At 57.6% G+C, this 12,213-nt stretch overlaps 2 protein-coding genes across 10 annotated transcripts in view; one reads left to right on the forward strand and one right to left on the reverse strand.

The window, feature by feature from the left end:
• The window catches only part of CHADL (chondroadherin like), a 27,253-nt gene continuing 15,040 nt past the window's right edge, over positions 1-12,213 (forward strand). For 4 of the 8 annotated variants that reach the window (XR_012418691.1, XM_065521731.2, XM_065521732.2 and 1 more), the window contains exons 1-5: positions 1-58; positions 1,480-1,657; positions 2,214-3,911; positions 4,436-4,602; positions 6,044-6,242. Coding sequence is in view for 3 of the 8 variants with exons in the window: in XM_065521731.2 (XP_065377803.1) it covers positions 51-58; positions 1,480-1,657; positions 2,214-3,911; positions 4,436-4,602; positions 6,044-6,242 (2,250 nt within the window). In the remaining 5 variants the exon portion in view is untranslated. The remainder of the gene's footprint in view (positions 59-1,479; positions 1,658-2,213; positions 3,912-4,435; positions 4,603-6,043; positions 6,243-12,213) is intronic. The other 4 variants (XR_010578184.1, XR_010578182.2, XR_010578183.2 and 1 more) reach the window with 1 other exon arrangement.
• L3MBTL2 (L3MBTL histone methyl-lysine binding protein 2) overlaps positions 10,596-12,213 on the reverse strand; it is a 25,436-nt gene continuing 23,818 nt past the window's right edge. For both annotated transcript variants that reach the window (XM_005567163.4, XM_005567164.4), the window contains one exon: positions 10,596-11,934. In XM_005567163.4, the coding sequence (XP_005567220.4) occupies positions 11,822-11,934 (113 nt within the window). In that variant the 3' untranslated portion in view covers positions 10,596-11,821. The remainder of the gene's footprint in view (positions 11,935-12,213) is intronic.

Below are 12,213 nucleotides of genomic sequence, written 5' to 3' on the forward strand. Positions count from 1 at the left end.
AGCCTTTGCCTGCGCTGCGCCTCCTGGCTGGACCAGCAGTTCCAGGCGGCATGGAGGGGTGAGTCTTTGGGCCCCATGGTGCAAGGGGGGGTTCAGAGCAGCTGAGCGGCCTCAGGTAAGTCTCTGCCCCTCTCTGGGCCTCTTGAGAGGCTGGCGGGCAGGGGCTCTGGGGCCTTCCTGGGGTTCTCCAGGAAGGGGGTCTCCCAAGGTGGGCTCTGAGACACATGTGGCAATGTAGCCGCTGCCGGGGCCTGGTCCTCCGGGGCTCGTCTGAGAGCCCAGCAGTGGTCCCTGTGTTCTGAATGCTTGTTGCTTCAGCGATCTGTCCCCATGGGTCCCCTCCCTGGCTTGCCCTGAAGCACAGCCTTCACCATAGGCTCTGGAGAAGCCCCCAGCTCCAAGGCAGGGACTGGAGCCTGGGACCCAAAGGAGACCCCAAAACATGACAATCCAGGGAGCAGCAAGAGGGAGGCTCCTGGGGGCTAGGGACCAGCCCAGCGATGGGGAGAGGCCCTGCCTGACACAGGCTGAGAACAGAGGGGCCAGCTGGGCAGGGGAGGTGAGCCTATCATCCTAGTGCTTTGGGAGGCCAAGGTGGGACAATCACTTGAGGCCAGGAATTTAAGACCAGCCTGGGCAACATAGCGAGACCCTGTCTCTACCAGAAATAAAAAATTAGCCAAATGTGGTGGTAAGTGCCCGTAGTCCCAGCTACTCAAGAGGGCGAGACGAGAGGGTCAGTTTAGCCCAGGAGGTGAAGGCTGCAGTGAGCCACAGTCATTCCACTGCACTCCAGACTCCAGCTTGGGCAACAGAGCAAGGCTTGTCTCTATTTAAACAAAGCAAAAAAATGCTCAAGGACCCAGACTGGATGCCTCCCTCCCTTCCGGTGGGCACCATTATGCTCCTGCTACCTGGGAGCTGGCATCATAGCAGTCGGAGGACAGGCTGCTTCTGAGCCTGCCCTGGACCGGAGCCTCACCACAGCCCGAGTACATGCTCTGAACTGGAGTCATTCTCACAGTCAGCAAGTCCTCCCTGAGCCACTGGGCAGAGAGGCAAAGGGACTCACCAGGTCACTTTTCTGACCGTAAACATTGGCCATGGTCTGGATGTATTATTTAAAAAACAAACATGAGCCTGGGAAGATGCGTATTTGGATATTATTTGCAATAGTGTTTGTAAATAGCAAAAAATTGGAGGTAGCCCATGTCCAAGCTGGATGGCTAAGTCAATGTGATACATTCACACATTTCTCCGTTTCCTCCCATGTAAAACAGGACTAATCATAGGACCTCCACTGTGTCGGGGGTGGGGGCAGGGGGCAGGGAGGCTGAGGGTGATGGACACTTTCCTGGGCCCAGAGGAGGCGGCTCTGAGGGGTTTTCAGGACAGGAGCTGCACTGTGGCTGGGACTAAGTGAGGGACAGCATGTGGCCTCAGCCCCTGTGCACAGCAGACTCTCCCTCCCCGTCCCAGGCCCTGGAGCTCCACCCATGTCTCCTTGGTGCTGCCGCTGCTTGTACTTCTGCTGCTGGGCCCAGCTAGGCAGGCCGCCGCCCAGCGATGCCCACAGGCCTGCATCTGTGACAACTCCAGATGGCACGTTGCCTGCCGGCACCAGAACCTCACTGAGGTGCCAGACGCCATCCCTGAGGTCAGCAGGGAAGGAGCATGGGCACAGAGTGGCAGTGGGGCAGGGTGGGGACCCAGAGGGAGGAGCCTGGGCTAGGCACCAGTTGATCTGCCACTGCCTGCCCGGGAGACCTTGGCAAGTTACTTCTCTTTGAGCCTTAGTTTATAGGTCTGTAAAATGGGAATAGTAAAAAGCATTAACAGGGAGATGATCTATTTAAAATCCTTACTGTGTGAATGGAATAAGGAGGTGACCCATAGATCGATCCTGAATTCACTGCAGATGCTGTGGCGGAGACGTGGGGCTGTGGCAGGGTGAGGTGTGGTCTCTGCTCTGCGGAGTCATCAGCTAGTGGAGGAGAGACAGCGAGGAGGCAGGGACAGCACAGTGTGAAAAGTGCCACAGTGGGTGATGCCCAGGGCACTGGAGAGGAAGGCTTCCTGGAAGAGGTGTCAGGGTCGGATGAAGAGAAACGTGGGGAAGGTGACAGGAGAGAAGGGTGTATCGGGGAAGGAGCAGCACTTGCAAAGGCGGGTCCCTGCCTGGCTCAGCCCCACTTTCCCCTCGCCGTCCCCAGCTGACCCAGCGGCTGAACCTGCAGGGCAATTTGCTGAAGGTGATCCCCGCAGCCGCCTTCCAGGGCCTGCCTCACCTCACACACCTGGACCTGCGCCACTGCCAGGTGGAGCTGGTGGCCGAGGGCGCCTTCCGTGGCCTGGGCCGCCTGCTCCTGCTCAACCTGGCCTCCAACCACCTGCGTGAGCTGCCCCAGGAGGCGCTGGACGGGCTGGGCTCGCTGCGGCGGCTGGAGCTGGAGGGGAACGCACTGGAGGAGCTGCGGCCGGGGACGTTCGGGGCACTGGGTGCGCTGGCCACGCTAAACCTGGCCCACAACGCCCTGGTCTACCTGCCCGCCATGGCCTTCCAGGGGCTACTGCGCGTCCGCTGGCTGCGGCTGTCGCACAACGCGCTCAGCGTGCTGGCCCCCGAGGCCCTGGCTGGCCTGCCCGCCCTGCGACGGCTCAGCCTGCACCACAACGAGCTCCAGGCTCTGCCCGGCCCGGCCTTGTCCCAGGCCCGCGGCCTGGCCCGTCTGGAGCTGGGCCACAACCCGCTCACCTACGCGGGCGAGGAGGACGGGCTGGCGCTGCCCGGCCTGCGGGAGCTGCTGCTGGACGGCGGGGCCCTGCAGGCCCTGGGTCCCAGGGCCTTCGCGCACTGCCCGCGCCTGCACACCCTTGACCTCCGCGGGAACCAGCTAGACACCCTGCCCCCGCTGCAGGGTCCGGGCCAGCTGCGCCGGCTGCGGCTGCAGGGCAATCCGCTGTGGTGCGGCTGCCAGGCGCGGCCCCTACTCGAGTGGCTGGCGCGGGCGCGCGTGCGCTCGGACGGCGCGTGCCGGGGGCCGCGGCGCCTGCGGGGCGAAGCTCTGGACGCCCTGCGGCCCTGGGACCTGCGCTGCCCGGGGGACGCGGCGCAGGAAGAGGAAGAGCAGGAGGAGCGGGCTGGGTCCGGGCCCCGCGCCCCTCCGCGCGTCCCCGGGGAGGAGCGGGCAGTCGCGCCCTGCCCTCGCGCCTGCGTGTGCGCCCCCGAGTCCCGGCACAGCAGCTGCGAGGGCTGCGGCCTGCAGGCGGTGCCCCGCGGCTTCCCCAACGACACACTGCTCCTGGACCTGAGGCGGAACCACTTCCCCTTGGTGCCCCGAGCGGCCTTCCCCGGCCTGGGCCACCTGGTGTCGCTGCACCTGCAGCACTGCGGCATCGCGGAGCTGGAGGCGGGCGCCCTGGCGGGGCTGGGCCGCCTGATCTACCTGTACCTCTCGGACAACCAGCTCGCAGGCCTCAGCGCTGCTGCCCTTGCAGGGGTCCCCCGCCTCGGCTACCTGTACCTGGAGCGCAACCGTTTCCTGCAGGTGCCAGGGGCTGCCCTGCGCGCCCTGCCCAGCCTCTTCTCCCTGCACCTACAGGACAACGCTGTGGACCGCCTGGCACCTGGGGACCTGGGGGGAACACGGGCCTTGCGCTGGCTCTACCTGAGTGGAAACCGCATCACCGAAGTGCCCCCTGGGGCGCTGGGCCCAGCTCGGGAGCTGGAGAAGCTGCACCTGGACAGGAATCAGCTGCGAGAGGTGCCCACTGGCGCTTTGGAGGGGTTGCCTGCCCTCCTGGAGCTGCAGCTCTCGGGCAATCCACTCAGGGCCTTGCATGACGGGGCCTTCCAGCCTGTGAGCAGGTCGCTGCAGCACCTCTTCCTGAACAGCAGTGGCCTGGAGCAGGTGGGCACTGGGCATGCGGTGGGGTTGGTGCGGGAGGCGGCACAAGGCCACAGACAGCGTGCATTCGCTCAATAAGCATTTGCCAGCCCCTTGGTGCCAGGTCTCAGGCTGGGCACGGGGACCCTGAGATGAACCAGTACTGCCTCTGCCGGTGTGAGTGACAGTCCAGGCACAACCCAGGCCACACACGGTGCCTGCACAGGAGGGCATTGCTGGAGCATAGAGGAAGGAGGAATTTGGGACCATGGGGTCATCTACTGTTTGTACATATTGAGAGCCCCCAAGAGGCTTTGCCATTATTGGGTGATGGGGTGGACCATGAACTGGGCACCTGGGTGACTTGGACAGAGCAAGTGCTTTGACATCGGACCAGCCTGGGCTTTGACCCGGCACCGCACTTCCTGTCTGGATCATCTTGGGCTCTCCAGCTTCTCTTCTGCTGAGGGAAGATGGGGCTTCCTTCCAGACTTGGGGGTGGGACAGGTCTGCCAGGAGCTCACACTGGGGCCTGGCAACTCCTGCAGATTTCTCCTGGGGCCTTTTCAGGCCTGGGGCCCGGACTCCAGAGCCTGCACCTGCAGAAGAACCAGCTTCGGGCCCTGCCTGCCCTGCCCAGCCTCAGCCAGCTGGAGCTCATCGACCTCAGCAGCAATCCCTTCCACTGTGACTGCCAGCTGCTTCCACTGCACAGGTGGGCACCCCCACCTAGACCTCCAGCCAGAGACCACCCAGCCGCTTTTGGTCAAGCCCCTGTCATCTCCCTGGGCACACTATGTCCATGCCCATCTGAGCAGCTTGGGGGGAGGGGCAGGTCCCACGAGAGCCAGGCATGTATGAGCCCTTTCCAGGGTCAGTTACCCTTCCTGTGGAGGTTGGGGGTGGACTTCTCTGGGCCTTGATTTCATCATCAGTAAAGTAGGAATGGTATTTGCTCTGCCTAGCAGTCTGGGACCTAATACGCAGGCGAGGCCACTTTACATAATTACATAAGAAAGTCACAAGGCCGGGCGCGGTGGCTCAAGCCTGTAATCCCAGCACTTTGGGAGGTCGTGACAGGCAGATCACGAGGTCAGGAGATCGAGACCATCCTGGCTAACATGGTGAAACCCCGTCTCTACTAAAAAATACAAAAAACTAGCCGGGCGTGGCGGCGGGCGCCTGTAGTCCCAGCTACTCGGGAGGCTGAGGCAGGAGAATGGCGTAAACCCGGGAGGCGGAGCTTGCAGTGAGCTGAGATCGGGCCACTGCACTCCAGCCTGGGCGACAGAGCGAGACTCCGTCTCAAAAAAAAAAAAAAAAAAAAAGTCACAAGAGGCCAAGGATGGTGGTTCACACCTGTAATCCCAGCACTTTGGGAGGCCAAGGCGGGCAGATCACCTGAGGTCAGGAGTTTGAGACCAGCCTGGCCAACATGGTGAAACTCTGTCTCTACTAAAATACAAAAATTAGCTGGGCATGGTAGTGGGTGCCTGTAGTCCTGGCTACTTGGGAGACTGAGGCAGGAGAATCGCTTGAACCTGGGAGGTAGAGGTTTCAGTGAGCCAAGATCGTGCTACTTCACTCCAGCCTGGGCTACAGAGTGAGACTCCATCTCAAAAAATAAAAAAAGTCACAAGAGGCATGGAGTCCTGCAGACCTGGGCTCCAGTCCTGGCTCTGCCATTTTACCAACTAACTCTTCAAGCCCCATAACCTTTCCTGCCCATCTGTAAAAAGGGGGGATGTAGTATCTAACCTCATGATGGTTGTTGTAAGAATGAAATTAGCATACATAAGTTGATTTGAACGGTGTCTGCTGTGTTGTAAGCCCTCTGTTTATTATTACTATTATTTTCCCAATTTTACAAAGAAGGGGTCGGAGGCTTGAAGTGGCTTGTAGGTCACATAATTGGTGAGCCGCCAAGATTCTCAGCAGAGCCTGCTGTCACCTATAGGCTCCACTGCTCCCAAATTCCTGGTGGCCTCCTTGACCTCCTCAGTAAAGCTGGCAAATGCTTGTTGAGCGAATGCACGCTGCCTGTGGCCTTGTGCTGCCTTCTGCACCAACCCTGCCCCACACCCAGTGCCCACCTGGCTCCAGGCCACTGGAGCAAAGTCAGCACAGCCAGCTCCCCGGCTCTCTCTTCTCTTCAGGTGGCTCACTGGGCTGAACCTGCGGGTGGGGGCCACCTGTGCCACCCCTCCCAGTGCCTGTGGCCAGAGGGTGAAGGCTGCAGCTGCTGTCTTTGAAGCCTGCCCGGGCTGGAGTGCCAGGAAGGCCAAGCGGACACCAGCCTCCAGGTCCAGTACCAGGAAAACCTCCATCAAAGGAAGACAGCGTGGAGCAGATAAGGTTGGCCATGGGGCAGGAGGGGTGAGATCTTGGTGGGTGGTGGGCCAGGTTCCAAAGTCCCCAGGAAGCAGAAGCCTGACTTGGCTTGGTCCTGATTCATGTGGTTCCAGACCTGGGCAATGACCCGGTTGTGTCAGTTCAATAATGTCCATCCGAGGCCGGGCATGGCGGCTCACGCCTGTAATCCTAGCACTTTGGGAGACTGAGATGGGCAGATCACGAGGTCAAGAGGTCGAGACCATCTTGGCCAACATGGTGAAACCCCATCTCTACTAAAAAATACAAAAATTAGCCGGGTGTGGTGGTGCGTGCCTGTAGTCCCAGCTACTTGGGAGGCTGAGGCAGGAGAATCGCTTGAACCCGGGAGACAGAGATTGCAGTGAGCAGAGATCATGCCAGTGCACTCCAGCCTGGGGACAGAGTGAGACTCCATCTCAATAATAATAATAATAATAATAATAATAATAATGTCCATCGTCCCATTCTCCCCTTCTCCCTGATCCCACTTCTGGGCTAGACCCAGGATGGGTTTGCAAGGAAATGGCCATTTGCTCCTGTTGTGAGACAGTGGCCTTTCCTATAAGCCACAGTGTGGTGGTCCAGATGTATCCCTAAAATCAGTCCTGCTGTTTCCATATTTGCTGGATCACTGTTAACCATGTCCCAGCCTGACCTAAGGGGCCTCCTTCATTCCAGGATCCCAGGGATGGGAAGAGCGGAAGTGCAGGTGCATCATTGGCTCTGCCTCCCACCACCTGTCAGCTATAGGTTGGACCCCACTTGATATTACATTCACCATCCTGACATATCCAGTCCCAATGTGGCCCCTCAGTTGTGGCAAACTCACAGCATATCAGAGAAGGGTGCAAAAGATACGGGCACCCCCGCATGTGGGAACCAGTGCCTGTAAGGCCATGGGGGTGTGCAAAGGGGAGAGGCAGTCCTTCGAGGGAAGGAGAATAGAGTGAGGCCTGGGAAGGTGGGGAGAGGGCTCTGTCTCCCCTGGACCTGCATTTTGAACATCTGGGATTCCTGGGGCCATTAGCTGGTGTTCGTATTCATCCCCTACAACTGCCACAACAAAAACGCTAGGAGCTGGGTGGCTTAGAACAGCAGAGCTTCTGTGGGCTAGGGGTCAGCCGTCGAGGTGTTGGCAGGGGCGTGCTCTCTGGAACCGGTAGTGGAAGGGTCCTCCCTTGCCTCTTCCAGCTTCTGGTGGCCCCAGATGCCCCCTGACCTGTGGTAGCATCATCCCCATCTGTCTCCACCTTCACGTAGTGTTGTGCATCATCATCTTCCCTCTATAATCTGTCTCTGCCCAGATTCCTCACCCCTGCTTTTTTTTTTTCTGAGATGGAGTTTCGCTCTTCTTGCCCAGGCTGGATGGAGTGCAATGGCAGTCTCGGCTCACTGCAACCTCTACCTCCTGGGTTCAAGCAATTCTCCTGCCTCAGCCTCCCAGGTAGCTGGGATTACAGGCACGCGCCACCACACCCGGCTAACTTTTGTATTTTTAGTAGAAAAGGGGTTTTACCATGTTGGTCAGGCTGGTCTCGAACTCCTGACCTCAGGTGATCCACCTGCCTCAGCCTCCCAAAGTGCTGGGTGTGAGCCACTGTGCCCAGCCAAATTTCCCTTTTTATAAGGACAACAGTCTATTAGATTAGGGCCCAACCTAATGACATCATTTTAATTTCATTACTTCTGTAAGGAATCTATTTCCAAGTAAGGTCATACTCTGAGGTACTGGGGTTAGGGCTCCAACCTTTTGGGATGGGCACAAGTCAGTCCATAAAGTGTTCCTGATTTCTGGCTGGGACACGGGAAGGAACCCCTGAAAAGACCCCAAGCTGAAGGTGAGCAAGTTCTGCCTTAGAAGCCAGACCCGGAACTAGAATTGATGACAGCAGTACTAATCTCAGTTGGCAGTCACGTGCACAAGTACGGAACGGCAGCGGTGCTTTCTCCCTGCATCAGCCCCAGAGGCTCGTGTAGAAGCTGAGCTGGGCTCAGGAGTGGAAGCTCCGATGAGTCCACTCCCAGGTCAGGGCTTTAGTTAAAATGGGAAGACACCCCCGGTCCCCACCCCCACACACAGTATGGAAGCTTTGGAATCGGGAACTCTCAGGCTGTTTGACCTAGCCACCCCTTCTGACACAGAAATACTCCTCTCAGTATTGTGGGTTATTTTGATGAAAGCAGCAGTTTCCGGCTGGGTGCAGTGAGTGGCTCATGCCTGTAATCCCAGCACTTTGGGAGGCCCAGGCGGGTGGATCACCTGAGGTCGGGAGTTCAAGACCAGCCTGACCAACATGGAGAAACCTTATCTCTACTAAAAATACAAAATTAGCCAGGCATGGTGGTGCATGCCTGTAATCCCAGCTACTCCAGAGGCTGAGGCAGGAGAATCGCTTGAACCCAGGAGGTGGATATATTTTGGCGGTGAGCAGAGATTGCACCATTGCACTCTAGCCTGGGCAATAGAGCTTTTTTTTTTAATTTTTTTAATTTTATTTATTTATTTTTTTTGAGACAGAGTCTTGCTGTGTCGCCCAGGCTGGGGTGCAGTGGCCGGATCTCAGCTCACTGCAAGCTCCGCCTCCCGGGTTTAGACCATTCTCCTGTCTCAGCCTCCCGAGTACCTGGGACTACAGGCGCCGCCACCTCGCCCGGCTAGTTTTTTGTATTTTTAGTAGAGACAGGGTTTCACCGTGTTAGACAGGATGGTCTCGATCTCCTGACCTCGTGATCCGCCCGTCTCGGCCTCCCAAAGTGCTGGGATTACAGGCTTGAGCCACCGCGCCCGGCGCTTTTTTTATTTAAAAAAAAAAAAAAAAGTTAAACCAGTCCGGACATGGGGGTTCACGCCTGTAATCCCAGCACTTTGGGAGGCCAAGGTGGGCGGATCACCTGAGGTCAGGAGTTTGAGACCAGCCTGGCTAACATGGTGAAACCCCGTTTCTACTAAAAATACAAAAGATTAGCCGGGCATGGTGGTGCGTGCCTGTAATCCCACTCGGGAGGCTGAGACAGGAGAATCGCTTGAACCTGGGAAGCGGAGGTTATTTTGCAGTGAGCCGAGGTTATGCCATTGCACTCCAGCTTGGGCAGTAAGAGGGAAACTCTGTCTCAAAAAAAAAAAAAAAAAAAAAAAAAAAAAAAAAAAAAAAAAGGCCGGGCGCGGTGGCTCAAGCCTGTAATCCCAGCACTTTGGGAGGCCGAGACGGGCGGATCACGAGGTCAGGAGATCGAGACCATCCTGGCTAACACGGCGAAACCCCGTCTCTACTAAAAACACAAAAAATTAGCCGGGCGAGGTGGCGGCGCCTGTGGTCTCAGCTACTCGGGAGGCTGAGGCAGGAGAATGGCGGGAACCCGGGAGGCGGAGCTTGCAGTGAGCTGAGATCTGGCCACTGCACTCCAGCCTGGGCGACAGAGCGAGACTCCGTCTCAAAAAAAAAAAAAAAAAAAAAAAAGTAGCAGTTTCTTCCCAGGAATACAAAGGAATTCAAGGCAGAGGGCTCTTAGGTTGAGGCTCAGGCGCTGGCAGTGTTCCAGGCTGGAGATGCTCGCTTGCTGAAGGCACGAGGATGGACGTCTGCCAGTCTCCCTTGATGCCTATGTCTAGCTTGGTGTCTGGCACCCAGAAGGTGCTCGAGAAGCCTGAATGACTGACTCACTACTAGGTCATCCGGCAGACAAACCTGGGTTCAACCCCACTGCCATCCTTAACAGGTATGAATTTAAGCAGCCAAGTTACTACACTGTACTGAGGCTTCCTTTTTCCCATCAGTACCACACAGGGCTACTGTGAAGGTAAAATGAGCCATTTAGATACCTACTTAATCTGGCACCTGGGTAGGGGCTCTTGGTATGATGGAGTTCCTTGCATCCCTTTCCCTGGAGCAGAGGGGCTAGACTGGGTGACCATAAAGGACGAGGCGGGCAGGGCAGGTTCCTGAAGGGTCTGGATTTGGTCTCCCCTGTACCAGGAGCCTCTGTGGGTCCTCAGGCCAGAGAAGCAGGGATGAGGGATTTGCAAATGCCTCCCTGCCAGCAGCCCCACTGCTGGGACTCTTTAAGAACTTCAATTCCCTCCAAGGGCAAACTGAGGCACAAGGTTTCCCAAGAGATCAATACTTCCATCTCCGGCAAATCACGTTGGCCTCTAGGCACCAGCCACACACGGTCATGTGCACACTCCCATTTCACACACACACAAGGCCACCTTTGTGCTAGCCTATGCCAGGAACTACAGACAGGCAGACACAGGCTCCATCGCTGGGGAACCCACGGTCTTTGGGGAGAATGGCACAACCGTAAATAACGACAACATGCGGCTAGACAGGGAACTCAGGCTCATGAGGCAACATTTATTCTTTACAGCCTCGCACACTCGTGTCTTGACTCACGTGGCCTCATCATCGATACCATGAGGTGGGGGGTCAGAACACACTCTGCCAGGAACAGAGATCTAACAAACCGGACTCAAGCAAGCAGGGGATTTAGTTTCTCAGACACAGTCTGGGGAGCCAGTGAGGCTGCAATGGCAGCTGGATGTGTCCTCCAGCTCTGTCATCCTTGTGCTGAGGCTTCTGTGTTCACAGCCCCTCCAGGCATGGCTTCTTCATTCAGGTAGGAACAAAAGGTGAAAACAGCAAAGCCCAGCTCTCCAGAGGCTCCAGTCGGAACTGGACCCTTTAACTACAAAGGAATCTTCGATGAGTTACTTTTAGCGGGGCTTCAGAAGCAGGTAGCAGAGCCAGAGTGCACACTCAGGCCACCTTCCTCCCAGTGTCCTCGCCGGGGCATTTCCTTTAGGAAATGGCGGCAGTCCTCACAAACACAGAAAGCAGCTCAAACTACCACACAGGTCACCAAAATCCATATCCTGGTCACTGCTTCTCAGCTGCCAAGCCAAGCTGGGTCCTCAACATTCCTGGGGAGCTAGGAGGAGCAGAGGACCAGCACATGACATCCCTGGGGAGCTAGGAGGAGCAGAGGACCAGCACATGACATCCCTGGGGAGCTAGGAGGAGCAGAGGACCAGCACATGAGGCTGAGAGGCATTCTGCAAGGTGAATTTTTGAGGCAGAGGCTGCCCCCATCACACAACTCCCTGTCAGAGGACCTCATCCTGCTCAGAAAGCTGCTCTAGAATTTAATTTACATGACTCGTTGGGACAGACAGAGTTCACTGTCTTGTCTTCCACAGTGTGACAGGGGTGGCCCCACCCCTGGCAACTGAGGGCCGTGGCAGGTCCTGGGGAGGCCATCTTAAGGAAGAGCAGGCAGCTAGCGTTCCAGCTTTGGAAACTCTGGCTGGAGAAGGTGGTTCACAGACGAGTTCGGGGGCCTCAGGCAGCCCGTCACATAGGCCTTTCCACAGGGGAGGGTAGAGGCAACAGGCAGGTCCCAGGAGACCCCAGCAGGTCCTCCACCGTCCAGCCTTCACGGCACCAGGCAGAATTTACACATAGGCTCAGTCTCCAAGCCAAAGTGAGGTGGAGGCATGGTGGTGGCGGTAGAGAAACCCTGGGCTGGCTTCCAGCTAGGAGCCAGGCTGGAGGCAAGAAGGCTCAGTCGTCCGTTTCCTCCTTGATGTTCTCAACGGGGACAGGCAGCTCTGGACTTGAAGCCTTGTGGGGCGAGGCCGCATCTAGATGCTCCTCCTTCACACGCACAGCAATGACTGAAGAGGCAGGGGAGGCGGGTGGGTGGGCGAGTAAATAACTCCGGGAGGGGTGGGGGCAGACGGAGGAGCTGGGAAAGGGACCTGGCTCCCTACAGATGGGGGCCTAGGACGCACCTTCACCCTCCAGCTTCCCTTCTGGGAGGGCAGTGGCAGCAGCAAAAGGCCAAGGCCCCAAGCCAGGTAGGCTATGCCAGCGACACTGCCATGTGCCAATCTGCCACCACCCTGCCAAGCACTAGCGGTAGGGGTAGAGATGGAGGAGGAGGAGGGGCCAGG

The sequence above is a fragment of the Macaca fascicularis genome, chromosome 10 (assembly GCF_037993035.2).
Source record: "Macaca fascicularis isolate 582-1 chromosome 10, T2T-MFA8v1.1".
In the NCBI taxonomy this organism is placed as follows: Eukaryota; Metazoa; Chordata; class Mammalia; order Primates; family Cercopithecidae; genus Macaca; species Macaca fascicularis.